This window comes from Zosterops lateralis (assembly GCF_965231275.1).
Source record: "Zosterops lateralis genome assembly, chromosome: 4".
In the NCBI taxonomy this organism is placed as follows: Eukaryota; Metazoa; Chordata; class Aves; order Passeriformes; family Zosteropidae; genus Zosterops; species Zosterops lateralis.
In genome coordinates, this window is record NC_139765.1 from 28,582,076 (window position 1) to 28,609,348 (window position 27,273).

General features: G+C 36.0%; 1 protein-coding gene and 1 pseudogene across 2 annotated transcripts in view; one reads left to right on the top strand and one right to left on the bottom strand.

Annotated features, from left to right (window-relative positions):
- Nucleotides 1–248: 248 nt before the first annotated feature.
- The window catches only part of CFAP54 (cilia and flagella associated protein 54), a 113,760-nt gene continuing 86,735 nt past the window's right edge, over nt 249–27,273 (bottom strand). Inside the window, exons 53-68 of the mRNA XM_083859805.1 lie at nt 26,564–26,702; nt 25,482–25,639; nt 25,101–25,286; nt 23,767–23,893; nt 21,972–22,124; nt 20,833–20,941; nt 17,125–17,230; nt 16,297–16,386; nt 15,604–15,745; nt 13,269–13,466; nt 11,855–12,048; nt 6,822–7,007; nt 5,516–5,622; nt 4,526–4,712; nt 2,989–3,066; nt 249–432 (exon numbers count right to left, since the gene is read on the bottom strand). Coding sequence (XP_083715931.1) covers nt 313–432; nt 2,989–3,066; nt 4,526–4,712; nt 5,516–5,622; nt 6,822–7,007; nt 11,855–12,048; nt 13,269–13,466; nt 15,604–15,745; nt 16,297–16,386; nt 17,125–17,230; nt 20,833–20,941; nt 21,972–22,124; nt 23,767–23,893; nt 25,101–25,286; nt 25,482–25,639; nt 26,564–26,702 — 2,280 coding nt within the window. The 3' untranslated portion in view covers nt 249–312. The remainder of the gene's footprint in view (nt 433–2,988; nt 3,067–4,525; nt 4,713–5,515; nt 5,623–6,821; nt 7,008–11,854; nt 12,049–13,268; nt 13,467–15,603; nt 15,746–16,296; nt 16,387–17,124; nt 17,231–20,832; nt 20,942–21,971; nt 22,125–23,766; nt 23,894–25,100; nt 25,287–25,481; nt 25,640–26,563; nt 26,703–27,273) is intronic.
- LOC310908746 (aurora kinase A-like) lies at nt 9,816–10,667 on the top strand (annotated as a pseudogene). The gene has a single exon. The product of its transcript is annotated as an aurora kinase A-like (transcript).

Sequence of the window (27,273 nt, forward strand, 5' to 3'; positions counted from 1 at the left end):
GGGAAAAAGGAATATCTTTTAGGGGGAGCTAGAAGGGTACAAACCTATTCAGATTTTCTAAACAATAAGAAATTATTGAAAAGCTAGAAAATCCTCTTATAAAGAAACTACCTATAAAATGTTAAAATCCTTAAAAATTAATTTTTAAAACTATTAATGCTTAAATAATTAAAAATAAAATAAAAGTGAAAATTATAAAACATAACAGGAGTCAAATCCTGGTGCGATTAATGAAGTTGTTACATTAACACTAGAACCTAAGTCTAAGTCTGTAGCATTCAGCTAATAACTTAAGTTATTGCAAAATAGCATTTAGTTAAGCAGAGAAATGATCCAATTGAAAAGACTTCCTTCAGTTATTTTGCATCCATTGGCAAGATCAAACATATCTTCCAAATTTGTTATTGATTGCAAAGTAACATCAAATGGGATCTGGGAAAAAAAAAACAGAAAAGAAAAGAAAATACTAATTGAATAACTTTATTAAGCATAGAGGTACCAAAAAGTACATGTATATCAATATACATATATATATATATATATGTATATACCAATATACATACACATATATAGCAATATTTCCATATAAAGCCAGATTTCTGAACTACAACCAATGAGTAAGTTAGAAATATTTATTGCCTTGATATAAAATTTGTGGCTAATGACATCTCTTGCAGGAAACTAGTAAAGCAGGATTCAAGGGAGGAAACCTTTCTGAACAGTCTTGCCCACAGTTTATCATGATCATCTGTAGGTTAAACGAAGAGCAGCAAGAATGGTTAGAAATTTGGAAGGCTTTTCCTAAGATGAGAAATTGAAGAAATTGAGCTAACAGTAAAAGGTGATACAGAGGGCAATGATAAACTGGTTTGAGTGTCCATTGAACATGGAGAACTACTTAAGTGATAACAAAAAACAATTGAAGGAAGAGACACCTGGAACAAGCTACCTAGGGAGGTTAATTTTTAATGTGATTGTTTTATTTATAAATTTACTTCTAACATTTGAGATTGGAGCTTCCAAACACTACAGTTTATCTTCCTCAAGGACATAGCTACTCATTAAATAGTATTAAAACCAAGTAGGCTAATCCTTTCTTATTCTTGAAACATGAAGGGTCAAGTAATTTTAAATGAATAATTCAATGAAAATGCACTTTTTCAATTTATAAATACAATTCAGGGCTGAATCAAAAGCACAGTAAGACACACAGACAGCAAAAACAGAATCAAAGAAGAGAAAGTGGAAATACGATAGGCGTGTGACAGCTCAGACAATGAGAAAACAAGAACCACAAATTAGAATTGACTTTGTCCAATTAATTCACCAGAAGATGAGCGACAGAAAAGTGTTTGGTGGGGGAAAATGATGAAAAACTACATATAAGAAATGTATCTGCAGCCTTCTTCTGCATGCTTTAAAACAAAGGAATGTACTGTTCTATGGTGTACATAGTTGCTCCCTGAGCTTTCTGTCTCTGGCTGAGACAGGGCAATGCACACATACAACTTATATGAAAGTCTGGAAATGCTACTTTGAAATGTGCTATACATAATGAACTGCTAAGCACCCTACAAGTTCTATTAGCTTCAGAGAAGAACAAAGATACTCAGCAGTTGAAGGATTAGGCTTCAGCTGTTAAACCAAAACTACCATATCTCAAAGCATCTTAGTTTGAAGTTTGTATTTGAAACTTCATGATGAAAAACTTTGTGATGTTCCACCTGTTGAAACTTTTTAATTTGTTGTGGAATTTAGAGAGAATAAAATAGTGCAGTAAACATTATATTCTTAATAGAAAAACACCACTAAATCTGCTCCCCTCACTTCCATCCTAGATCCAAAAACAGAAGCAGGCAAAGTGGAAGGAATTCACAAGAATTTAAACAGTTCCAGAAACTTTCCAGGATTCTTTGAAAGTTCGTGTATGTCTTTCCCAAGGAATCTATCAAATATTGCTACCAGAGAAGATACTTAAGTGGGACCCTGAAAAGTACAGCTTTGCAGAAGGGATGGGGGCCCTGATAAAGCCAGATTGAGCGATATGAAGGCCTGGGAGTCATTTGAGAGAGAACTTCAGGATGGATAAGAAAGCATGGCAAGAATGGTGCAATGTGTACCAAAGAGAACCGTGCACTCTCAGGTACCAGACTGCAGGACACACAGGACAGCATGACAGATTCTCTCTGCTATAATGGGCACTGGCCCAACTGCTCCCAGGTAAAACTCAAAGTCTATTCTGGCAGGAAGAGCTCTCTGACTAGAAGGGTACAGTGGATACCTTTTCCATTATCATTCCATTGTGAACAATTACTGGCAAGATATTTGAGGATTAGTTGAAAGAGTGATATGTTACAGTGGATTCCAGAATCTCCCGTGGAGTCCCTTGAGCTCTGGCAGCTGTGGTCCTTTCCTGATGTCCCCAAGGTGGCTTGAGAACACTGAAAAGCACAGGTCGCCACAATCTCCTCTAGGATACTGACTGCACGGGGTAACAGGATGAATAAGATGTTTTGTCCAACAGCATGGACAAAAAAATGGCATGCTATCTCTCAAAACATGTCATGGGCAAGGCAGAGAAAGCTAAAGAAAATTGAATAATCAAGACTGAATAACTGCAAAAATGCAAGAATGGAAAGAAAATACATTTGGCAATTGTATCATGGAAATTCACAGGAGTCTGTGTAAACAATGACCAGAGAGTGGTGGATAATCTCCATCAACCATTGTGAGCAAAAATCCCCTTTTAATACATTTTTGTATGTATGAAAAGTTGATTCTAATGAACAGTGAAGATATTCACAGTTTGTAATCGTGCACATTTTTATTTTATTTGTAAATATGATAAAATAAAACCAAAACAGAATCCAACAATGAGAAAAAAAAAAAGAAGGGAAGATGCTTGGTGGCACAATTCACATTTCAGTTTAATTGAACAATTGTTTTATTTTAGAAAACAGAATTTTACTCTTAATGAGAACAACATACCTCAGTTAATGGAGAGGACACGGCTGGAACAGCAGACAGCAGTGCTTTGACTTCAAAAAAACACCTTTTGGCCATTTCCTAATGTTATAAAACAAGAAAAAACTTGTACTATCTGTGTAGTACAAATATATTCTATACTATCATATTCTATTATATAGAATATAGTATCATATACTATTATATTCTATTATTCATATTCTATTATATAGAATATAATATCATATACTATTATATTCTATACTATTAGCCTCCACCAATAAACTAACAGATGGCTTAGCTTTACAAAATTTTTCAGACTATTCAAGTTTTAGGTAATTCTAATTGAATTCACAGCAAAATAAACCTTAGCTGATGAATATAAATTTTTCTGCAACACATTGTTTCCTGTACAAACACAATGCTCAAATCTTGCAATTTCTACTGAGGCAAAATTGCTCCTGTTCAGGTTTTAAATCCAGTGACTAAGCATACTTTTGCTATGTGTTTACTGAAGATATGATAAACAAACACCGTGACAAGATGATATTTATACATGTATAATGCATGACATGTTAATCTTATTAGTAGTCTAAACATTGTTTTACCAATTACTGACAAATTTTAATGAAAGTTTGAGCAAACACCTTCAGGTAATCAGAAACACCCACTAAAGGACAGCTCTATCTACCCTTCTGAAAATAGTGATTGGCCAAAATATCATTTGCTCTCCAAGCTGGTCAAAATACAGCCTCATAATAATGGCACAGTGCACAATTGTCACTGTTTCACAGCATCCATCAGACAAAATGACAGCCTCCACATCATTAATCATTCCACATAATAGATATAAAGAGAATCCTGTCACATAATAAATGTCTCCCACTTTGAAAATAAACGTCTATTTTGCCTTGGCATTTATCAAGCAGCACTTATGCTGTGGCAACATTCTGTTCCAGTGACATTATCTCAAACAGAGCACATGGAAAACTCTGAAATTACCTTTTGTGTGTGTGTATGTGGGGAGAGTTATTTGCTTGTGGACCACATTCAGTCTTGCCAATAAAAAGAAAAGAGGAAGATGGCATAGAGAAAATGAAAATAAATTCAGTGCCAATTTTAGTCATCTCTCAATAACATTATTAGAAGGTTCTTATTTCAGAAACCACCACTGCCCATTTTACATTGAAGATGTGTAACTGGTGTTTAAAAAGCACTTTTGGCTTGATTGCCATGCTAATTTAACACACTGCCAAGGATTTTCAGATGTAGATTACTATAAATTAGGTATCAGTTTCCAAGTCTATGTAACTAAAGAGGTAGCCTTTATTTTCAAGTAGAAGGTTGAAAATGCCTGGGGTTTTTTTCTGAAGTGGCAAGCAATATATAAGGAAAAGTTAAATATTAAATAGAGAGTGAAAGTATTTCAACTTTTCTTTAAAGAGGTGAGCGAAGCTTAACGTCTGCCTTTATGTCTGCCTTCCAAGTTGCCTGTCATTTATTTCTCCAAACTAGACATGTTAAGTCAAACATATATAAGAGCCGAACTGTTCTCACTTACTTCTGTTTTTTCATCAAGATGCACTTTCACATCACTTATTTTGGATTTATTTGAAGGACTTATTTTCAAAGTTTCATTTTGCTCAAAAAAACTTGTAGGTACTGAAGTTGAAAAGCTCTTAGAACCTTGCATCAATATTTCAACTTGCTCCTTCAGATCAGACAATTTCTTCCTTAAAGAAATAATTCTAAAAGAAGACAAAGTTTTTCATTATTACTGTTATAAAACAACAATATTTGTTGTTTCCAGGTTATAATTAGGCTCACCTAGCTTTTATTACATATTGATTAGGTTCTACGTTTTCTTTCATTTCAGGACTGATCTCATAATTTTACAAAAATAATATTTTCATTTAAGAAAGTGGAGATATAGAATGCATTAGCTTTTTACATTAAAAATGGGAAGTATCATTTTAGGAACGCCTCTTTAAGAAAAGGCTTTTTCATCCAACCAGCACAAGGGTGGCAGAGGCTGCCCATTATTTCTTCCCTTCCAACCATTAAGCACTTCCAATAATTTTAAGAGAGTAGATGAATGACAGGGAAGAAATAATGAAAAATGGCATAGGATGTAAAACTAAGGGCAGAGTCTGGTGCTACAACTGATAAAGATTCTTGCATTCTCAGAGTTGTAATATGGGATGGAGAAAGTAGGTGATCCACTGAGAGAATGGGAATAACTGCTGGGAGTGATTCTTAGATCTGCTACATTGCTATACCAGTGTAATATAATTAGCATATGTTACTTGGTTCTTTAGGAATCCAAACTAAAATGCTAATGAATCTATTGAAAAAGCAACTGTTTGATGGGTTTAACACTGCTTACAACATCTTACAGTTTTTACAGTCAGAAATCCTTGAAAAGCAAAAATGAATGCTTTTAAAGATTTACAGCTCTTTGATATTTTGTACTTTATTTTCTCTCATCCTAAATGTCTGATTGATCTCTAATACAGCATGAAATAACAGGACAGAGTCAGTGGTTATTTACCTAGCCAATGAAATCCACAACTGGCCTGGAAATGCAGTTGCTGGACTAAAAGCCGTGATGTCGCTCATCTTGATAGGGTTCGTATTATAAGCATAAAGCAACAAAACCTATAAAAGAGATGGAATAGCTAAACTAATGCAGTAGACCTGAGCTATTTCAGTGCTACAAGAGTACAATAAATATCAAATACTGATGAAGCCTTAGATAACTGACCTTTAAAAAAGAGAGGTGTGACTTCATATGAATTTGTACTCCACTCAGTTTTTGTAGTTTTTAAATTAATTTAATTGGATATAATTACTATGGATTTGAAAATTAGGTATATACGCCGTGGTGCCACTATGAAAATTCCAGTGTTGTCCTGATGCTTGTCAATGACAGCACAGCTGTCATCACTCTAGGTTTAAATCCATGAAGTGTGCACAACTCACCAATCTAATATAGCCATACCCTTGTAAGAAAATTAAATAGAATGTTCTCATCTTTCATGGCAAGAATTTACTAGTGCAGTTGAAAATATGTTTCCTAATGGTAGCTGAATATTTTGGCCATATGGAAAATGTCAAGAATATGGCATTCATGGACTATTTGGTTTTAAGAGTTGTCCCTGGTCCTCTAGTGATCTATATGACCATGCTAAAGCAACATGCAAAACCATATTAAAAGGTACACTATTTACATTAACTTCACAGGGCTTCTGTCAGTTTCCTAATAAAGATAAATGGGTCTAATAGAAATGTAGAAATGGATCTGCTATGCCAAAAAGTTTGAGATCTTGGATTTTTATTGCTGTAGCAGAAATTTTTCTTACACATTGTTCCCTTGTGTAAAGATAAAACAAATTCCATGTCATAGTCTTTCACATTACTGCAACCCTCCCATCTCTTTCATCTTTCATGTTCAGTCTGATCTTTTAGGAAAATGAGGCTGACAAAATCCCATTTTCCCTGTATATGTATATCCTTGCTTTTCCAAGAGTCTCCCACCAAACTATTATTTGAATGTATCAGTCAGGTCTACGCAAACTTCGAGTGGAGGTCTTTAAGACATCAGGGATTTACAACAGGCGTGAGTACAATACAGCCTGAAAACTCTATATGGGCAAAGAAAAGGTCATTTTTTTGGCTGCCAACAAAAAACCATCAGGGCATTCTGTTTTTCTAAAGAGCAGGTTACAGCAGAGTAAATAAATTCTTCCTATCAGCATAATTTGATTAAAAAGCTGCTAACTCATAACACAAATATTCATTGGAAATGAGACTTAATTTGTTCCACTACCTAAGGAACTTCTTTGCTCTAGTTATACCTTAGTTTCTGTATGGTTTGATAGCTTTGCCACAGAAGGAATATACCACTGAATGTTAATTTCCTTATATGAAGCAGTTGTTGCCCTGCTCTCTGTCCGCTCCTCTTCTTCTGCAGGGACAGAAACGGGAGAATCCACTCTCACATGTGACACTTCTGATATAATTTCACTAACATCAAGAGACACCTGAAAAACAAAATAAAAGTAACAGGAAAAATCTGTTATAATCTAGTGTCTACTGGAATTGGTATGACTTTCATTCCAGCATAGATATATGTTTATTTAGGTAAATGGATAGTTTTTTAAAGTGTTCTTTTTACCAAGTTAAGACTTTTCAAAGCTCATGTGACGACACATTTCAAAAGGTAATACAAAGGATTCGTAGGCTGACTTAGACAGTGGCTGACACTCACAGTCACAATGATTGTTGCCTTTGACTTAAAATCATTATTACATTACAGGTTTGGCTCAAATCTATTATTTGGCACACTGATGACAGAAAACTTAGTGATGAAAAAGTAATTTGTCAAGTATACATATTGATAATTAAAATAGGATTCTGGATGCTAGAATTCTTTGTTTATATTTACCTCTTTTCTCAGCTGTACACCTAACAAAGGGTGACACCTGCTGAAAATTCAATCAATTTTTGAGGATTTGTTGTATTTTTATAATATACATATGGAACATTAGCAGGACATTCATCAAATAGCTACTGTTGGCTGTCATTCACCAGGGAATTAATGCAGGAATACTGTCAGCCAACATTCATTCATGAACAAAACCTTTTCTTTAAATTGCGAAATATTTGATTTAAAGGCTGAACAGTAACACACCATCTCTATTTTTTGAAGTATTACACAGATCTGCAAAGAACATTGGCCAAACAGTGACATTTTCAGGGAATGTGGAAGCTATTTGAAAAGGTCCTAATGTCTCCATCATTGATTCCAAAATGTGGACACGGAAAACAGCTCCCTGGGGAGTTAGTTCTCTTCAAGTTTTGAATGTTCATTGCTGAAAAAATGGAGAACTTGACTTACTTTCTCTACAGAAAATTCAGCGTATGACAACTCCAGAGGAGTAAATCCAAGTGGGCAGAAGATGAATTTTTTTACAATAACCAAATCTTATGCCATTAAGCCCATTACCAGCCTACATGAAACTTTAGTAGAAGTGAAGGTAACCATGAATCCAGTCATGTGGAAGTCAAATTTGAGCACATGGATGTGCCTTCAGTGGCCATAACCCATGGTAAGCTATGGGTGTTCATGGAGGACTCACCTACTACAGCCCTCTTCTGATTCAGTAATGAACCACCCACTATCCTGCTAGCACAGACTGTGAACAAAACTAGGAGACAACATATATGGACATGGGAAGAACCTAATGTGTGCTGTGCCCCTGAACTAGAACTCTTAAAATTCCGTTTTATGCTATATATTTCTTTTTTAAATGTATATTATGGGTTTTTTTCACTGAACTGCATCCTTTGAGTTTCTATTCATATTGAATCTTTTTAAAGAAGGACATTACAATGGCTTTTGTCGAACAGATGGGTTGCTGAATAACAGACATAAATATTTGTCTATTCAACTTTCTTAAAAGCCTGAAAGCAAACTTAGTAAGTATTTCCAGTCCTACTTACTATCATGGAGCAGAGCAAAAAACAAGCATGAAAAATGTAACAGGGCCCAGAATTTTAATTATAGACCTAATATAATTTGGATTCTTTTGTCAGTAGATCTGAAAAAAACCTTCAAGAGTCAAAAATAGAATACAGAGATAGATGTAAGTGAAACAACTTTGTACATAAAAATCATTATTTCAAAAAGAATGTCTGTTTCTACTGTTAAAACTCACAATAATAAATTACAGTTACACTTTTAAAACAACATCCATAACCTTTTGGATAGTTAAAGCTTCTAAAATTGTGATAAAAATTGATGAATCTTAGAATTAGAAAAAGTAAGAGCTTGATGCTTGTTAGCTGTCTACAACAGTGAAGTTAACACATGATTATGCAGCTTGCACCCATCATGAACATGACAGTGAGCTCTGACACTTATTATTCTAGGATACTGTAATACTAATTATGTTTAAAAAAGCAGACAGAATAAAATAATTTTTGATATATGATGGCTGTTATAAATGTCACATAGCATATATTTATAATTTATTCAGTGGCACAGTCAGCTCTTTGTTGGGAAATGAGTAATTATATGCTGTTCAATACTGCAGAAAGTTCACCAACTCTAGACAAGCTACTTTCACAGCAGTATTTTTATTCATTTTTATGACATACCTAGTTCTCTCTCCTCAAGGCTCCCCTGTCTCCATTTAATACTGAACATAATAACTTAAAAATAAGCCACAGAGAGGGATCTGTTGTCACAGCAGACCTTGCATTAGAGATAGAAATGAGACCAGACACACACTCTTCTTCATACAACGTGAAAAGGTCCCAGTTTATTCTTCCTCACAGCTTGGCCATCCTGACTCCAGCAGACTCTGACTACAGCAAGTTCCCACTGTAGGCTTCCCTTGCAGACTGACTTCAGGTTTTTCCTGCTAGACTCTGACTTCAGGCTCTGACTGCTAGGCTCCAACTGCAGATTCAGACTGACCTCACAGCAGCAATTCTCTCTCCCATTTGGTCAGTCACAGTTTGGTCCGTCCTTCCTCTGGATCACACCTTATTTGGTGTCTCTTTCAGTTCCTCCCCTGACCAGCCAACCCACTCTTTTATCACGCTCATCCTTACTTGATATAGCTGTGACTCAGAGGCGAGGTTGCCTGTAATCCCTTCTCCTACAATTACCCCTTTTCTTTTAATTACAAAGACACGTTTAAACAGACACATGCACATGTTCCACTTAGGACTAACAGTTATACAAATGTTTAAATACATATTATGTTACCAGCATAATCAAACTACTCCAACTCCTGGGCCGGTTCACCCTCCTAAGTCAACCTGGTGTCCTGCAGCTGCCCATGGATCACCATGTTGATGATTCCGCCTCTTGGAGCTCTGGCAGCCCTGAGGCGGCAGGTCCAGGCCAGAGCCGTACGTGCCGCTCCCACTCTGGCACTATGGACAGGAACATGAAGGACAACCACGCCACATACCTCGACTGCACTGCCAAGGTTGTGAATCCCACTGGGGATGCCCCAAACATGTGCCTGTGTCCCAGCATTCAGCCCAGAGTTGGTTACTGACAAGCAGAGCTCCAGCACATGGTCTGTGTCCTGCAAATTTTGCTCAGCAAGTTCGTGTGCAATCCCAAAAATCTGTAATGTCAACCCAAAAGCTGTCCAACAACCAAACAACGCAGTAGTTCTGACCCAAACTGCTCCAGCAGGCAACTGTGAGACCTCAGACTGCAAACAAGAAGGGTGAAAAACCTGCCCAGGCTGCAACACCTGCAAAAAAATCTTGAAGCAGAAAGCACCTCTAAACAGAAAATTGAAGAGACTGCCAAGAAGAAAACTGAAGAGACCAAAAAGAAGAGACTAAAAAAAGAGGCAATGGTCTCTTGATGATTTTGAAATTGTTTAGAGAGAAATTGGTCATCTTCTGGGGAAAGGAAAATTTGGGAATGTGTACCTGGCATGTGAAAAACAGAGCAAATTTATTCTTGCACTGAAAGTGCTTTTTAAAACCCACCTTGAGGAAGCTGGTGTAGAACATCAACTACAAAGAGAAGTGGAAATACAGTGTCATCTTAGGCATCCCAACATTCTCAGATTATATGGCTACCTCCATGGCATGCACCTCATGGAGAAGTCTACAAGGAACTTCAGAGGCTCACCAAGTTCTGTCACAGCAGACCTTGCATTAGATAGAAATGAGACCAGACACAGTCTCTTGCTCATGCAACGTGAAAAGATCCCAGTTTTTTCTGCCTCACAGCTAAGCCATCCTTACTCCAATTCCAGCAGACTCTGACTACAGCGAGTTTCCACTGTAGGCTTCCCTTGCAGACTGACTGCAGGCTTTCACCTAGCAAGACTCTAACTGCAGGCTCCAACTTCAGATTTAGGCTGACTTCACAGCAGCAATCCTCTCTCCCATTTTATCCGTCCCTCCACTGGATCATAACTTATATGGTCTTTTCTTCAGTTCCTCCAGCCAACCCACACTTTAATCACACTCATCCTTGTTGGATATAGCTGTGACTCATCAAGGGAGAGGCTGTTTTTGGTAATTAACACAGCTGTGACTCATCAGGGGCAAGGTGCCTCTAATCCCTTCTCCTACAATCTGTCATTTTAATTTTTAGTGTTGGGATAATTATTAATGAGAGAAGTGGGATTGAGAGACTTTGAAGACAATTATTTTTACAGTGGGTCTTCAAAGACAAATTTCATTCAATGTTCAAAACATGTGCCAAGATCAGTGTAGGGTCCAGAATTCTAATTCAAAATTTATCTGAGTAATGCATTCTGAGCTTCCTACATTTGAAAGCCCAAACAGGCTGCTCACAAGCCACAGATCTAAAAAGGTTTATTTTCTAACCAGTTGATAATCAGTGAAAAAAATTGGCATTCAAGACCTTAACATTTTTTTTGAGAAAATATAACTTACATATTTTTTTGAAAATCCTGTGTTTATTATAGACTAAATTAACAATTGACTTGTACATAGAAATTACAAAAACCAACATCAGTTCAGTTTTGATATGAAAGATGAAAATTTACAAGATTTAAAACCTCAGCCCTTAGTGAGTAACAGCCAGCTTTTTAACCAATAAAAACACCTTTTAAAATATCATTCTACTTAATCTTCTAGGGTCTAAATACACTGGCTATGGGATGGAGATTATTTTTGCAGGAATGAATAACAGAAGGATATTTGCATTTGTTAACTACATAATTCACTGCTTGCACCAGATTTTGGTTTTGTACTCATCCTCTGCATAAGAAATCCCATTCTTCTATAGTGTTCCCAGAAATATCACCATTGGAATTACCAAGAATCTCAATGAAATACCAGTATAATGTTTTTGAAACATTAGAAAGAAGATAAGTACCTCTGAAGAATCAGTTGCACTACTGAGTGGCATTTCTACATCATGTAGTTCTTGTGGAAAATTCTCAAGACAACAGATTGAATATTCAAACAAATTCTTTTCAAGGAAAGAATGCATTTCTGCTATGCGCAGAACAATTCCTGTGTCAGAAATCAAACCAAGGTGTCCATCTCTTGCAGAAGGTGATCCAGGTCCTGGGTTAGGGGTAGTTTTTCAAAGAGAGTTTTAAAATTACATCATTATTTGTCATTAAATTGTCAAGTTATTACAGCTACTCTATATTCATAAATTTTGAAAACATAATAAAATGTATAAATAGATTCAATCAAATAAATGCATATCCAACAATTATACTGATTGTCCTTAAATATTACTAGTTTATGCTATTTGTAATTTTTCACCAGTGATCAGATAATGAAACATGCCCTCTCCAGACATTATAAAGTAGCATCAAATGGAAGTGTAATTTTGAGGTGTAGGTACTTAAATTCAGAGTCTGAGCACCAGTATGTTCACTAGATGCCTACACACCCACTAGAATAAACACATATTTATTTAATACAGTCAAAATAAGCTCTAAGAGTTCTTAAAATCCCAGTTTAGACAGCTAGGGGTTGATCAGCTGAGTTTTCCCCTAGGCTCCCCAACAGGTAACTACAGCTGAGATTTACATGCACATTTTGACACCTTTGTAGATACCTTCCTGTCCTTACAGTTCTGTGGTGAGCCAGAATACTTTCATTTGGTGCTGCAAGGAGAAAACCCAGACCTCTCTGGAATTGTTATTTTCAAAGTTGCTAGGTTTCTCTCCTAAACAGCACCTACATTTGCAATATAGTATTGTTATCACCTACTGGGTCATCACTTGTATATCCAAAAGCTGTCCATCACATGTAGGTGCACAGTATTAAGACCTTGCAATTAATGCATTCTTACACCATTTGAAAGGTCCTATCTATCCCCATGTTCTGTTTACAGTGAAATAACCCATGCAAATAACAACTGGGGTTTAGTCAAAACACATTCAACAATGCTCAGCCTTCCCATTTACCCTACACGCAGGTCTCCAAAACAGAACCTCAAATGAACAGATTTATTTATGATGTGACTTAAGCTTGATTTTTTTATAACTTCAAATGTAATAATAATGGTAAAGTTTTGAGAGAGGCCTTCCTAGTATTGTTGAGGCTTATGAATAACTACGAACAAAGGTAGCGATATCTTCACTTGCAGCATTTGTAAAGTGACATAAATCTGGATTTCCAGGAAGATTTTTTTGCATTTATATAATTTAAAGGAATTCAAAATCAGGCTATTTCAGATGATAGCCTTTAAATCTGACACTGTTGGCCCTCAAGAACAGTATCTCATCTATAGCAGTTTTCTGGAAATAAAAGGAAATAAAACTACATACCAGATAGGTTTGTGTTATAAATTCTTTTTAAATGATTGTGGTAGTGAATCATGTGAAGCCATGTTATTGTATCTTTCTTCTGGCTGGCCTTGGTGACAAGACTTTCTGTTCCTTCACTTTCACTCCGAACGTCTTCTGTGATTTGTTTATTTTCAGTAGAAGATACTTCGGGAGTTTCAGAGACACCATTGTACCCATCTGCAACTCCAATGAAGAGTTCAAGAACATACGTGAAGTGGTTGGAATTCAAAAGCTACTTCTGCTTTGTGTTGGAATTGACTAATCTGCAACTAGAAGTATAACTTGTGAAACTGTTTATATTTTTCATACAAGAAAAATTATTTCTATTCTGCTTTAATATGAGTTGAAATAGTAAATAGCCTTAAAATTAGTTGAAAATTGTTTCTCAGATCATGGGCAGGAACCTTACTAATCCTTGCAAGGTATTCAAAAGGAGTAGAGAGTAAGGTGCATTTTCTCTCTCTGAATTTGAATATAAAACTATTATTTCTACACATTGTTCAATAGAAGATATTTACTAAAGGGAAACAACACAAGCAATCATCAATCATAATTTATGTTGACCCAAACTCAGAAGAGTTAGGTACTCTGAAATATCCACTGTTAGTTTTAATCCTTTGGCTCATTTCAATATTAAGCGCATTTTCAATGAAATATACTCTTAACTGTGAAATAAAACAAAAGATAATATTTTCTTTTGTGCTGCTTAAAAGTCATACTTACACAGAAAGAGGAAAAATTTATCAGTACATATATCACTACATCACTGCTTATATTCAATAGTGGTTTTTAATGTATTAGTACATGGCTCTTTCAAAAGTACAATTCTTGAGCTCTTTTTCTCACTCCAAATTGAACAAACATTATTTTATAGTGATTCCTAACAGTAAACTTTCAGCAAATAATTATGAGTGCTTCTACAAAATCTGAATCTATTATTCCTGACATTTCACTGTCAATGCCAAAAGTTTAAATGGCCATATTGTCTTGCAGATGAAAACTTAAATATGTGTTACACTGAGAGTTTTACAGAAAAATATTTAGCGTGCTATGCTGAGATGTTACATTTCAATTTATGTTTTTGTATTTTGGCCAACTATTGCTTTTCTACATTTTCTATTCTTCTTTCTATTGCCTAACAAAACTATCAGGAGAAACACCTGCTGCATTTGCTAAACAAAAAAAAATGATCTGTAATTATAAGCAAATGGAGCTAGTACAAAACAATCAGATGGAAAGTTTTAGCATACAACATTTGTTTTCATAAACCAATCAAAACACATATGTTTAAACATGGTACAGTATGCAGCTATGGCTCAGCTTTGCCAGCACCTATCAAGCAGAGCAATTCAGTCTTTGTCAGTCAGTTGGGATAATTGAAATTAAGTCACTGAACCAAAATTTTATCACTAAATTAATGGTCCCTAGTTTAAAAATAAACATGAATATTTTGCCTTAGTGTTTATATAACATCTAGCAGTCATTATCTCAGAATTCCTAGTTTCACTGCTGGGGATTTTTTTAGATCAAACACTTCCATTTCATCAACTCCCTTAGCTGAAAAATAAATGCAGAATTTAGAAATAAACCAGGCAAAGTTCTACCAAGCTAGTGGAAACATATTTAAATAATAATCCATTGGATTGGAAAGACATCAAAAATTTTCTTATACTGACTTTGACTTTCAGAATACAGTACCCAGGCAGAAAACTTTGCAAGAGTTTTGGTGTTTATTAGTTTTGGTGGGGTTTTATTTTGTGGGTTTGTTTTTATTTTGTTGGTTGGGTTGGGTTTTTTGGGGGATGATGCAGGGAGAGAAGCTATTCAACACCAACATCTCTTTGCAAAATCAAGAGTAAAACTGAAACTTTCCAAGGAAAAGCTAATATACTTAGGGGAAAAAACAGTTATAAGTCAATGTTTGGGGAAAAAAAAAAAAAAAAAAAGGCAGTGATGACTCATAGGGAGGTTAATATCTGCTTTATATGTCTAGGGACGTCCTGTAACAAAGGACCATCTGCTTTTCCAAAACTATGGCAGTATGTGCACTCTGTCTTTCTGAGCCATAGTATGCAAACAACGAATTTTTCTTAACATATTGAACACATGCACAGGCTGATAATTAAAGACCCATGAGGTCTCTACTTAATATTTTGTATTGCTATGCATGATGAGGCCTTTGCTTTTATTTTCCAAAACTGATGTATAATTTTTCATAAATTAAAGTTACATATTAAATGTATTACTAGATTGCATGGCATATATAGCTTATTATTTATCTAATTTTCTGATATTACTAGGTATAAAGGAATACCAGATATGAAATCTCTGTACGAAGAAAAAAGATCCATAGAAGCAAATTCTGGGATTTTTTGTTGCACTTCATCCTTCATGTTCTGTTCTTTAATAGTCTTCATTCCAATTAACAGCTGAGAAGCAAGCACAGCTTCTCTGACCTAAAAATAACATTTATTTTATTCAAGACTTGTTCACTACAGAATTTATATAGATTTTAAAATCTTAGAGTACCAAGTACAAAAAATTAAATATTAAACATACTATATTTTTAAAAGGAAAATATTCTATTTCTTTCTGACATAAGGTACACATTATATCTAAATAAATCATTATTGCTGACAGTTTAATTACTACATAGTGATTTCAAACCAGATATCTTCATCTGGATGCCACTGATGTCTGCCCACATGTCAAATACATGTCCACACATATCGGGTCATGTGCCATTTTATTTGCACTGAATCACAGTTAAGGTAAACAGAGTCAGATCTGTCCAAGAGAGATTAAATGCATTATTCAGTGTCCATTTTAATTTTCTTAAACAAGACCCATGCCAGAAATTTCAGGAAACCCTAACACTCTTGTTTGCATTGCCTTATTTGCTTGTGTAAGTAGAATAAGATGAACTGAAAAAAAAAAAAAAAAAAAAAAAAAAAAAAAAAAAAAAAAAAAAAAAAAAAAAATTACCTCTTTAGAATATTGCACCAACCTGCCTAGCTGCTCTTATTGCAATCCAGGCTTGTACTTTGTTGACTTCTGATTTCATAGCCTCCACAGAAGACATGTCTCCAGAAGAGGTCTAAAAATTATATACGAGTTCATAATCAGGATTCTAAATATTACAGTAAAATATATTCTAAACATAGAAGAAAGTCCTCCTTATTATAAAGTAATTGGCTTTTTTGTAAGTTGTAAAAATTGGAATTGACTGTAAATCCATGGATTAATTGCTAAAAATGAAAAAAAAATTCCAGATCATACTAATTGCCTGCTCCTGGAAAAAGTTTCCTCAGAGCAGCTTATACTCTGGTCACTACTGTATACAGTGTTGCTATGGTATTCCATTTTTTTTAAATCTTAATTATCTATTTTCTCTAATGTTACACATTTTGCTTTCCATCTATGGCTTGTAGGAACTCTAATACGGTTAAAGACATATTTTTCATGCTGTCATTCATACTTGTATAGAAAAATTGAAATCTGATAAAGTTAGCATTTTAAAAAAATACAGGTTTGATTGTTAAGTATATTTTGCAAGGTACAGATTAATCCTATGTAATTGGAAATCAAACCACTATTGGTTCTGTGTTTTCCTATTTTATACAAAAAAATATTTTAAATATTATCATTCAATGCAATATCATGAGAGATAATATCAAACAAGATCAAATTCTATTACATGATTTCTTTGTGTGATTTTTCTAGAACTGTCAGTATCAGTATGATGTATAAGTCACTGCAAGTAATAATATGGCAAGGTGCACAATACATATTTCCTGTTTTGAAGAGGCGACTGCCCAAAGGATAGAAAACATACACTTGATTTGGAAGGCACCAGCTCATCTGTGTCTGATCCATCCTCATTATATTTGGCAAAATACAAATATGATAGTGCTATTTCAAGGTATGACCGTCTTATTAACCTGTAAGAAACAATACACAGAATAATCAGCTTTACTTTTAAAGTAAGCATTACAGTGATAAAATCTGATTCCTGCATAAGACTAGCTAGATACCTCACTAAATAAATCATTCATCCAGCCCCCATCATCTGCTTTAACTTCTCTCAGAAATCCATGGGATCCTGTTCTAAAGTCATGTGTCTAAAACATCCCTATGGTGTGCTTAACAAATAACACCTTGATTTAACAGTACATCAAATACAATTTGCATTATTTGAAAAAAATATTCAATAAATAAATTGCGAATGTTTAGTAAGAAAACCCTAATTCTGCAAGAGAAGTGATCTTTCTGTACCGTTTGTTTTCCTTGCTCAAGGCATTTATCCATTGCCTTGGTTTCCCTGAAACACACGTAACTGAATTTGGATATCAATCAAATTGAGTCCTCAGTCAAACTCTCCGAAGAATCAGCAAAAATACCCACAGTGACCAAAACAGATTTTTCACAGAATGACCAGGTTGGAAGAGACCTCCCAGATCATCGAGTCCAACCCAAGCCCCACCACCTCAACTAGACTATGACATCAAGTGCCACATCCAGTCTTTTTTTAAAGACATCGGGGGATGGTGACTCCACCACCTCCCTGGGCAGACCATTCCAGTATTTTATTATTCTTTCTGTGAAAAACTTTTTTCCTAATACCCAACCTGTATTTCCCTTGGCACAGCTTGAGACTTTGTCCTCTCCTTCTGTCAGTTGTTGCCTGGAGAAAGAGACCAACCCCCACCTGAATACAACGACCTTTCAAGGAGTTACAGAGAGTGATAAGGTCACCTCTGAGTCTCCTTTTCTCCAGGCTAAACACCCACAGGTCCCTCAGTCATTCCTCACAGGGTTTGTGCTCCAAGCCCCTCACCAGCCTTGTTGCCTCCTCTGGGTGTGCTCAGTCATCTCAATGTCCTTCCTAAACTGGGGGCCCAGAACTGGATGCAGCACTCAAGGTGTGGCCTCACCAGTGCTGAGTACAGGGGAAGAATGTCCTCCCTGCTCCTGCTGGCCACACCATTCCTGATCCAGGCCAGGATGCCATTGGCCCTCTTGGCCACCAGGGCACACTGCTGGCTCATGTTCAGCTGCTGTCACCAGAACCCCCAGGTCCCTTTCTGCCTGGGCACTGTCCAGCCACACCATCCACAGCCTATAACATTTTAGAGGGTTATTGTGGACAAAATGCAGGACTTTGTACCTGGACTTATTAAACTTCATCTTATTGGGCTTTGCCCATCCATCCAACCATTCCAGGTCTCTTTGCAGAGCCCTCCTACCCTCCAACAGATCAACACACGGTCCCAGCTTAGTGTTTGAAAATTTACGAAAGAAAGACTCAATGCCCTCATCCATGTCATCAATAAAAATATTGAACAGGGCTGGCCCCAGCACAGACCCCTGAGGGACACCACTGGTGACTGTCCCCAGCTGGATGCAGCACCATTCACCACCACTCTCTGGGCCCGGCCATCCAGCCAGTTCCTAACCCAGCAAGGAGTCTCCTGTGCAAGCCTCGGGCTGCCAGCTTTTCCAGGAGTGTGCTGTGGGAGACAGCATTTTGTTTCCTAATTGGGATCAGATGAGGAACCTTCTTAGTTTTGAGTTCTGTACCAGAATATGTAACATCTTCAGACAATGCTCACCTATTCCCACTCTCCTCCTATGTTTCCTTCTCTTTTCAGTGATTTTTACAGTAGTATTGTAAACTAAGCAAAAATCATAGACTCATAGAATGGTTTGGGTTGGAAGGGGCCTTTAAAGGTCATCTAATTCCATTCTCCTGCAAGGAGCAGGGACATCTTCAACCAGATCAGGTTTCTCAGAGCCCTGTTCAACCTTACCTTGAATGTTTTGAGGTACAGGGCATTTGCTACCTCTCTGAGAAACCTATTCCAGTGAATCATCATTGTAAAAAGTTTCTTTCTTGTATCTAGTCTGAATCTACCCTCTTTTGGTTTAAAACCATTACCCATTGTCCTATCATTACAAGCACTATTAAAAACTCTATCTCCATCCTATAAGCCCCTTTTAAGTACTGAAAGGCTGCCAAAACTTCTCCCTGAAACCTTCTCTTTTCCAGGCTGAAAATTCCAATTCTCTCAGCGTTTTCTCACAGGAGAGCTGTTCAAGCCTCTCATAATTTTTGTGGCACTCCTCTGGACCCACTTCAATAGGTTCATGTCTTTCTTGTGCTGAGAACTCCAGAGCTAGGTGCAGTACTCCAGGAGCGATTTCACTATATTAGAGCAGAGGGGCAGAATTGCACCCCTTGACCTGCTGAAAATCACTATACCTGAAGAATTTAATTTCTCCAACGTTTCTATTTCCTATAGATTTATAAGTCTTTTTATGCAGATTCCTCCTGGCTCTGCAGATTTCTTCAAATCTCATTTATGAATTAACTTCCCAAGCATAGCAACAAACTCCTGCTCATTTAGTTACTATTCTGGACAGATTCATATTGCACAGAGTTGGTTGTTTATATAGTACAATAAATTCCAGCTGTAGTACAATTTGTATAAAGCAAAATACAAAAGTCAGAGTACTGTACAGTTAAAGACTGAGCAAGCTAACTGAGAAGATGGCAAATTCTACACTTGGTTGGCAACAATTTAGTTAAATTTCTAGTCTTGCTAATAAAAAAGGATGTGAGACATCAAGAAACAACTTTAATTAAACAATTCCACAGATATCACAGGGCTTGTATATATGTGAGCAGGATGTTAAGTTCCCTAAAACAAGAAAGCTATGGTCCATTGATGATGCTTTACATTCTTTTAGAAAGATGGTAGCAAATTAAATAAGAGAGTAGCAAATTAAACTTGCAAAACTTCACCACAGTCCATTTCTGCACCATCTTCCATCATGCTGGCTTGCTTGTTGAGGTTTATTACTATGCTACTACTTCTACATTCAGAGTTCTGGTTCATTAACTTAAGTAACAGAATACCCAAACAAGCAAGGTAAATTGCTGCCTTTACACTGTCTCTAACTAGACATGGCACATTATTCATTTAGACTGGTCAAGAAACAAAGAAACTAAAACCCAATGTATCAGAGCTGCTTGACAGAATTTATTGGCTGTCTTGGCTCAGCTCTTCAGGCATCTTCTAGGCTGATAACTAATGCCAAAGTCAGTGTCCTGATATCTGTTACAAACACATTTCCTACACTCTTTCTGCCTCTGCTCTTCTGAATATTTCTGGCTGGTAACCTTTTCAAGCTGGATTTCTGTTATCTGGAAGGGGGCAGACCACAGCTCATCTTTTGAAATATGAATAAACCTTCTGTTTAATTGATAGCTCTGTTCCCAGTGTTGACAGATAGGGTACAAATTTGGAAATAGAACAGAAAGCGGTAACTTTTGTGCATTAAAAAATGCTTTTAAATGTTCTTATCATTTATTTTAAATAAGAAAATAAATATCCACTAGCTCTTCTCTATTAAAATAAAACTCTCTAAAACATAAAAGATACTCTGTAATAGAAGTCCCAGACCAAATCTCAAAAAACCTTTTAAAATTATATTCATGTATGATTTAATTCTTTTCAAAGTTATATAGCTAGATTCTTACTCATATTTTTGATCATGTTGCTGGCTGAGCTTAATAGCTTCCAACAGGGTTTCAATAGCATGAGATGAGTTGTTATGGCCTGTTTCAGCTATCTGGCGTTCTACCCGACCTTAGAAAGAAATACAAGAAGTAGATTTTCAAGATGTTAATAATTTTTCTTCTGCAAGACCCACTCAATCTGTTTTTCCCTCCAGAAAAGTTAAACAACATAGTACGTTATCTGTACCCCTTCTGACCAGCAACATCTTTTCCAGTTTGCTTAAAATGTAATGCACAATTGCTTATATAACAACTCTCTTCATAGAGTAGCTAAAATAACCAAACTTGGGAATCATAATGACTCCTAACACTTCCTGATCCCAACTAGCAGAGCATTGTATATAAGGAGTTAATGAGAGGCACAGGCATGTTCTGTGCTGTGCTGCACATATAGTGTGGCACTCAGGCCCGTGCTGTGCTGGGCACATCCCACAGGATAAATGCAGCCAGGTTGCTATTAACAGAAGAGCCTGTTGGCAGCATCTTCTCAGCAATTTTCTGTAAAAGAGAAGGAAGAGGCTTTTATGTGAACATGCATTTTGTAGAAAATGATGAATAGCATTGTTTTATCTCAAGATTAGCTAAAATACCAAAATGAGGCAACCTTTTCACAAACAGGATTTGCGTATTGTGCTATATCCCGATTGGAAGCACGTACAATACTGCACAACTTAGAGTTCTCAGCCTTTGCAGTAATAGGAGATTATTTACACTATCAAATTTTTCTTTTATAGTGTTAACTCCAAAAAATGGCATTCTAAGAGATACATTACAGAGTCTTCAATATCTTTCTGGCTGGGATTCTCACAAACTAACACCTCCTGGTGCAAAACATAATGTTCTTAATCTTGTTGGCCACACCCTCAGATCCCTGACAACATACAGATGAAAGTAGTTCTAATTCAGTTTTGAAATTTTGTGTAGAATAATGCATCCTGAACTCCTGTGGTGTGGTACTAAACACAGGAGAGAGATCTGCATCTAGAGAGTGAGAAATGTCCAAACTCATTCTAGTTTTAAAGTAAAATATCTCCATTTTAAGAGACACCATAACATTGCCTAGGATGGCACTCAGGATGTAAAAAAAGGGGTTTATTTACCTATCTGAAAAAGAAGTTCAACTTCTATATCTAATTTTTTTGTTGCAGATGCTCTGCAAAGATTCAATGCTGATTCTAAATGCCTGAGAGCATGTCGCCATTGTAAATGATCTCCTGCAGCCGTAGAAGCTACTTTTTCAGCTAATGTGTGTCCTAAAGAAAAAAAAAAAAAGAGTTCTTTACAAATTATGTCATAGACAACCAATTTATGTAAAAATAATTCCTTCGAAGAAATGCTGCTACATATTTACTATTACAATCAATTCCCAAAAATTCAAGTGATTGATCGATATAAATACAAAACTACAATATTGTTTCACTATTGTATGATGCCATTGATGTTCACCTAGGTGTCATAGGTTAACACAGTATGGTTTTTGGTTAATGGAATATTGCCCTGCCATGACTTGAGACGTTGTTTTGGAAAAGATAGGTACCTACCAGGAAGCAGTTCTTTCTATTTTATTGGCAGGTGGTTTGACCACTGAGAGAGTTGAAGATAACTTTTGCTAATACTCATATAAAACTGAGTGTTCCCAAACCAACCCCTTTTTTCTGCTTTGGGCCAGAGAAAGTAACATAGCTCTGGGGGGCAGCCCAGGCTGCCCAGTGTCGCTGTTTCCCCGCTGTGGGGGGAGCCGGCCCTGCTCTGCCCGTGCCCCCGGGCTGCCCGAGCCGCTCCCATCTCTCCATCTCTCGGCTCAGTTTCTCCCCCACTGCCCCATCGGCCCGCACGGCCCTGGAGTCACCCACAGCTGGGAGAGAAGAGGACCTGGGCAAAATTTAACTCTTTCTTGGCACAGATGAAATTTCCAAAGCCCTAACTTTTTCCTTAGTGAGAGAGACAGGCAAATTTGAGACATGTAAAGGGACAATATGGAGATCTCAAAGTCAGTAAAGGAAGAGTGAGCTCTTAGGTGGAAGAGATGACAAGTTGCCTTGGTTCTAGGCTGAAACATCTCCTGTGAGTTATGGTAACAGACTGTAATATAAATATGCTAGAATAATCATTTAAATCGTGGACAATATGAATTGGGGAGATGATTTGTGGATTTGAGCAAAGGTGTCTGTGATGGACTGAGTGAATATTGCAGCGGTAGCTGTGATCTTGTGATCCCATGAGAGGTAGGGACAGAGAGAGATGAGAAGACGACCCCCTGTGCCAGTGAAAGAAGTAAGACATCTCTGTTCCCTGAGTTGAAGAATCCTTTCCTTTGAAGTTGTTTATCTTTAAACATGTCACCCCAATATATCTGTGAGTCTACAGCCCATATGTGGTCACGGGACAGGCTGTGTGATATGGGAGGTTCCACAACTGCAGAAGTTCCCCAGGTGGCCTGCATTGGTGTGAGTTAGAAGCCACAAGCAGACTGTTTCTCTTGCAGAAAGTTACCAAACAACAGGAAAGACTTCTCTCCAAGACTGCATGAATGACGTTTTTACCTGGAGTTCTGAGTTTTGCCTCTTTACATTGTTTGTAGCAAATGAACAGTTTGTGGTGGGAGAAAGAGTTGCTTTAGATATTTCGTTTGTGGTTTTTTTCTTTTCCTTTGCTTCTCTTAGAGTGTGTTAATAAAATCTATCTGTATATCTTAAGCTGGGGCCTGTTTTGCCTTTTTCTTCAAAATCCTATCTCCCAAAAGTAGAAAAAGAGCAGACACTAAATTCGGTGAATGTAAAACCACTACACTAGGCCACTCAAAAGAAGCCCAAGCTCCACCAATCAACCCATTCATGAAACATGAATGAAAATTAACTGAAACTTAAAAATAATAATGAGTTGTGTTTTTCTTACCAATTTTCATTTTGACTTGGGCTAGCACGTTAATCTGTGGCAGGTAGACATTCTTAGTGGGTAAGACCAGGCAAGCCAATGTACTGTCTTCTATTTGCCGTTCAATGGATTCACCACAATCAAAAATCTATGAAAAGAGTATGCTCCGTAAAAGCAAGTTGCAGACAGCAAATTAAACAGCAGTTTGAAAAAATAAGTTATTGCAAAACTGAAGTGTCTTGAAAAGAGCACTAGAAAAGGATTCAATATTCCTGAACTCCTTTACTTTAGTGTGTACTTGTCTTACAGAAGAGTCTTGTGATGCAAAGAACTTCAATGAACTCTTCATTGAATTTAATAATGTTAGGCTTTCATTTTCGAAAGAAAACTCCCAAAAATCAGTCTTTAAGAAATAGTTACTCTCACAAGTAACCAAAACTCTGGAAAGAAACTGTCATTTTTACAAAGAAATCTGACATCCAGCAAAGGCCAGAAAAGAAAAAGAAATTAGCATGTAGGGGCCATCAAATCTTTCATTCATGGAGATAAGACAATGGGGAGACATGGTAAAGTGTCAATTCACTTGAAGGCTAGCAAGTCTCACAGCTGGAAGTTTGAGTCTGAAGTGATTCATCTGATTCTTTATTACTTAGGGAAATAAATATTTCAATGGATTAAACTTGCTTTAGAAAATATGAGGAAAGAGTTTGATCTAAAAACGTTTTTCTATACCCCGTACCAAATTCAGATAAAAAACGTCTATCTGTTTTTGGATCCTAAACCGGTAAATGGTTTAGTACTCTCATGAAGTTCATGTCTTTAGATTTTTTTTATTTCATATTTAAATTTTTACATGAAAATTATTTCTTCAAAGAAATTGTAACAATTCATCAACTTAAAATATCATGCTACTTTAAATAGATTGCCCTGAATCAAATTATTCTAAGACAAAAAGTTAAGTTCTTGGATGCTTAAGAGTTAGGAATATAATGAGATCTACTTTTTCCCTGAGGTGTTGAGTATGAACCTGTCCCTCATTGCAAATGGGAAAAGTAAGGGTTCTGCATCTCTTTTAAAGTTGAACTACCAATTTCTTTTTTCACATCTGAATGTGTATTTTGCAATTAAATATTTTTAAATTCTGTGAAAATACAAGACTACACATGTGAGCATGCATGATGAGTATGGATAAAGAGTTTGGTAAGATTAACTACTTCTTTACACTATTCCAATGTAGTTAAAACTGGAGTGATCAGTTACTAGCAATGGCCCTTTTAAATAACTGATAAAATAGCTTTCAGGAGAAATAATTAAGGCTGTTAGAAGTATTTGGAAATGCACCGACATGTACTCACTGCTTTAATGGTAAGCTCATGTGCCAAAACAAGCAAGTTTAATGGTTCCACTGCAGAAGAGCAATGTTCTGAATCCTCTACTATTTGCAGTGGCAGTATGTCTGCCAGCAGAAGCATACTTTTCACAAGAGTCAAAGAAGCTGGCAGGGAAATAAATATATCCTCTTGGAGTAAACTGATGATATTCTGTTTGGAAATAGACAACATAAACCAGAGTAGTTACTATCTTCTTGTCTATTTATGAGGACAAATCACACAAAGTGAAAAAAAAATCTATTTTAGAGGCACTATTTCAAGCTTATTTAATGCTGCCATCAGCTGTTCTGACTACACAAAAAATGCATCAAAGAAAAGCAAACAGTATTTCCTTTGTGTTCAAACCTGCAAAAGAAGTTTAATGTCTGCCACAGGACGTTTTTCTTGCAGGTCAAGAATAGCAGCTTGCATCATCATTTCAGCCTGAGTCTCAATATCACCAAAGGCTTCTGCCTCTAATATAACTTCTTTTATCACACTTCTGCGCTCAGCCACCTCGTTTCCTAAAAGAAAAGAATATATGAATAGTAAAAGTACAATAGAAAATACTTCATTGTGTGTTCTACCATTCTTAAGCATTTCTAGACTAAAAAGTTGCAGAAAATATGATATTATAAATTCCACATTGCACATGTACCATTTCATCAATTTCGTGCCAAATTTACTTTTAAAAGAAAGAAAATTCACTTAATTTCTAGACTGCTCTAGGTGTAAGTTCATCCAAATGCATGTTTTTTATGCATGCCACCAGCATAAATAAGGTATTTTAGATCTGTTCTACTTATTCAAAAATCTGATTTTAGTTAAAATTGTAAAATAGTAACAGCCTTCAGAGAAATTATTCAGAACTGACTAAGTAAGAGTTTGGCAATGGATTTAGACTGATTTTGATACTTAAGTAATACTTAAGTGAGCATCAGAGTTGTTCATAGAACCAAGGAATGAAAAACATTTTTATTTATAACCAAACTTCAAAAAATGTATTTTGCAATATCTCTTTTAAATATTAAAGAAATAATCTGGAACTTTTTTAGGAGCTATGTAGGGATATTTCACTTACTGGAGATATAGAAAGTGAAAATAATTTTGAGACTTTTAAAACCAGAAGTACTCAGCAACAGCGCTTTTCAAAGCAACCATATTTTCTTAATTACACTAGAACATTTGAAACTTTTAGACAAAATTATCAAAAGACAATGACCATTAAATGAAAATAATACAATACTTTCTGTTTTCATGCTCTAGAAGAGAATGTGCTCATAAATATATTTTCCTTATTGGATTGGATGAATTTAGTACAAATAATTTTTCAGTGATAATACAGCCCCAGAATTAATGTTAATACTTTTAAACTATGAATGAGAACTGTGTCTATAGGCTCAGTTGCCCAATATAATCCCAAAATCTAAAGCAAGAAAGTGTAGTACCTTTCACATCACCGACACCATGTATCTGTGTCATGAGTGCAGCCACTAATGTTGCTCGACACCTCAGCCACAATCGTTCATTCACGTGCCCTTGTGGTGTTCTACGGGGAGGGAGTTCAACACCTTCAGTGGTGGAGTCCTAGTAAGTCCCAAAAGCAAGAAAAATGTTACTTTCTGAGTAACATACTTTACTACAAACAAGGCAACAGGGCAGCATCAGTCTAAAATAAATTAAATTAATACAAATATATTACAAATAATAGTAACATTCTAAACAGAAGTTTATTTGAAGGGTAGATACATATTTTTAATAACAGGAGACCATTTATAATTTAAATTTTAACATATATAAAAATAATTTTAAGCATTGAATATTAAACCACTTTTTATGTGAGACTCCATAAATATATCTGTATACCATGTTTGTTATGAATAATTCTAAGAGTTTGGATTTTATTCCACTCAGACGGGAACACTACACAAAATTCTAAGGCACATAAAAGTCTAATTGTAGAGCAGGATCAGTATCAATTTCTGGTACCTCAATAATGACTAGAAAAAAGTTTTTAGTTTTTGATTTCTAGTTTTTCATGTTTCTGGTGTTTAGAAATGAATATTAGTGCAATGTATTACTACAAGTGTTTGTGAGAATTCTCAGCTCAACTCCTTGCGCTATCTTCATATATTCTAAAAAAGTCTTCCTATTACTA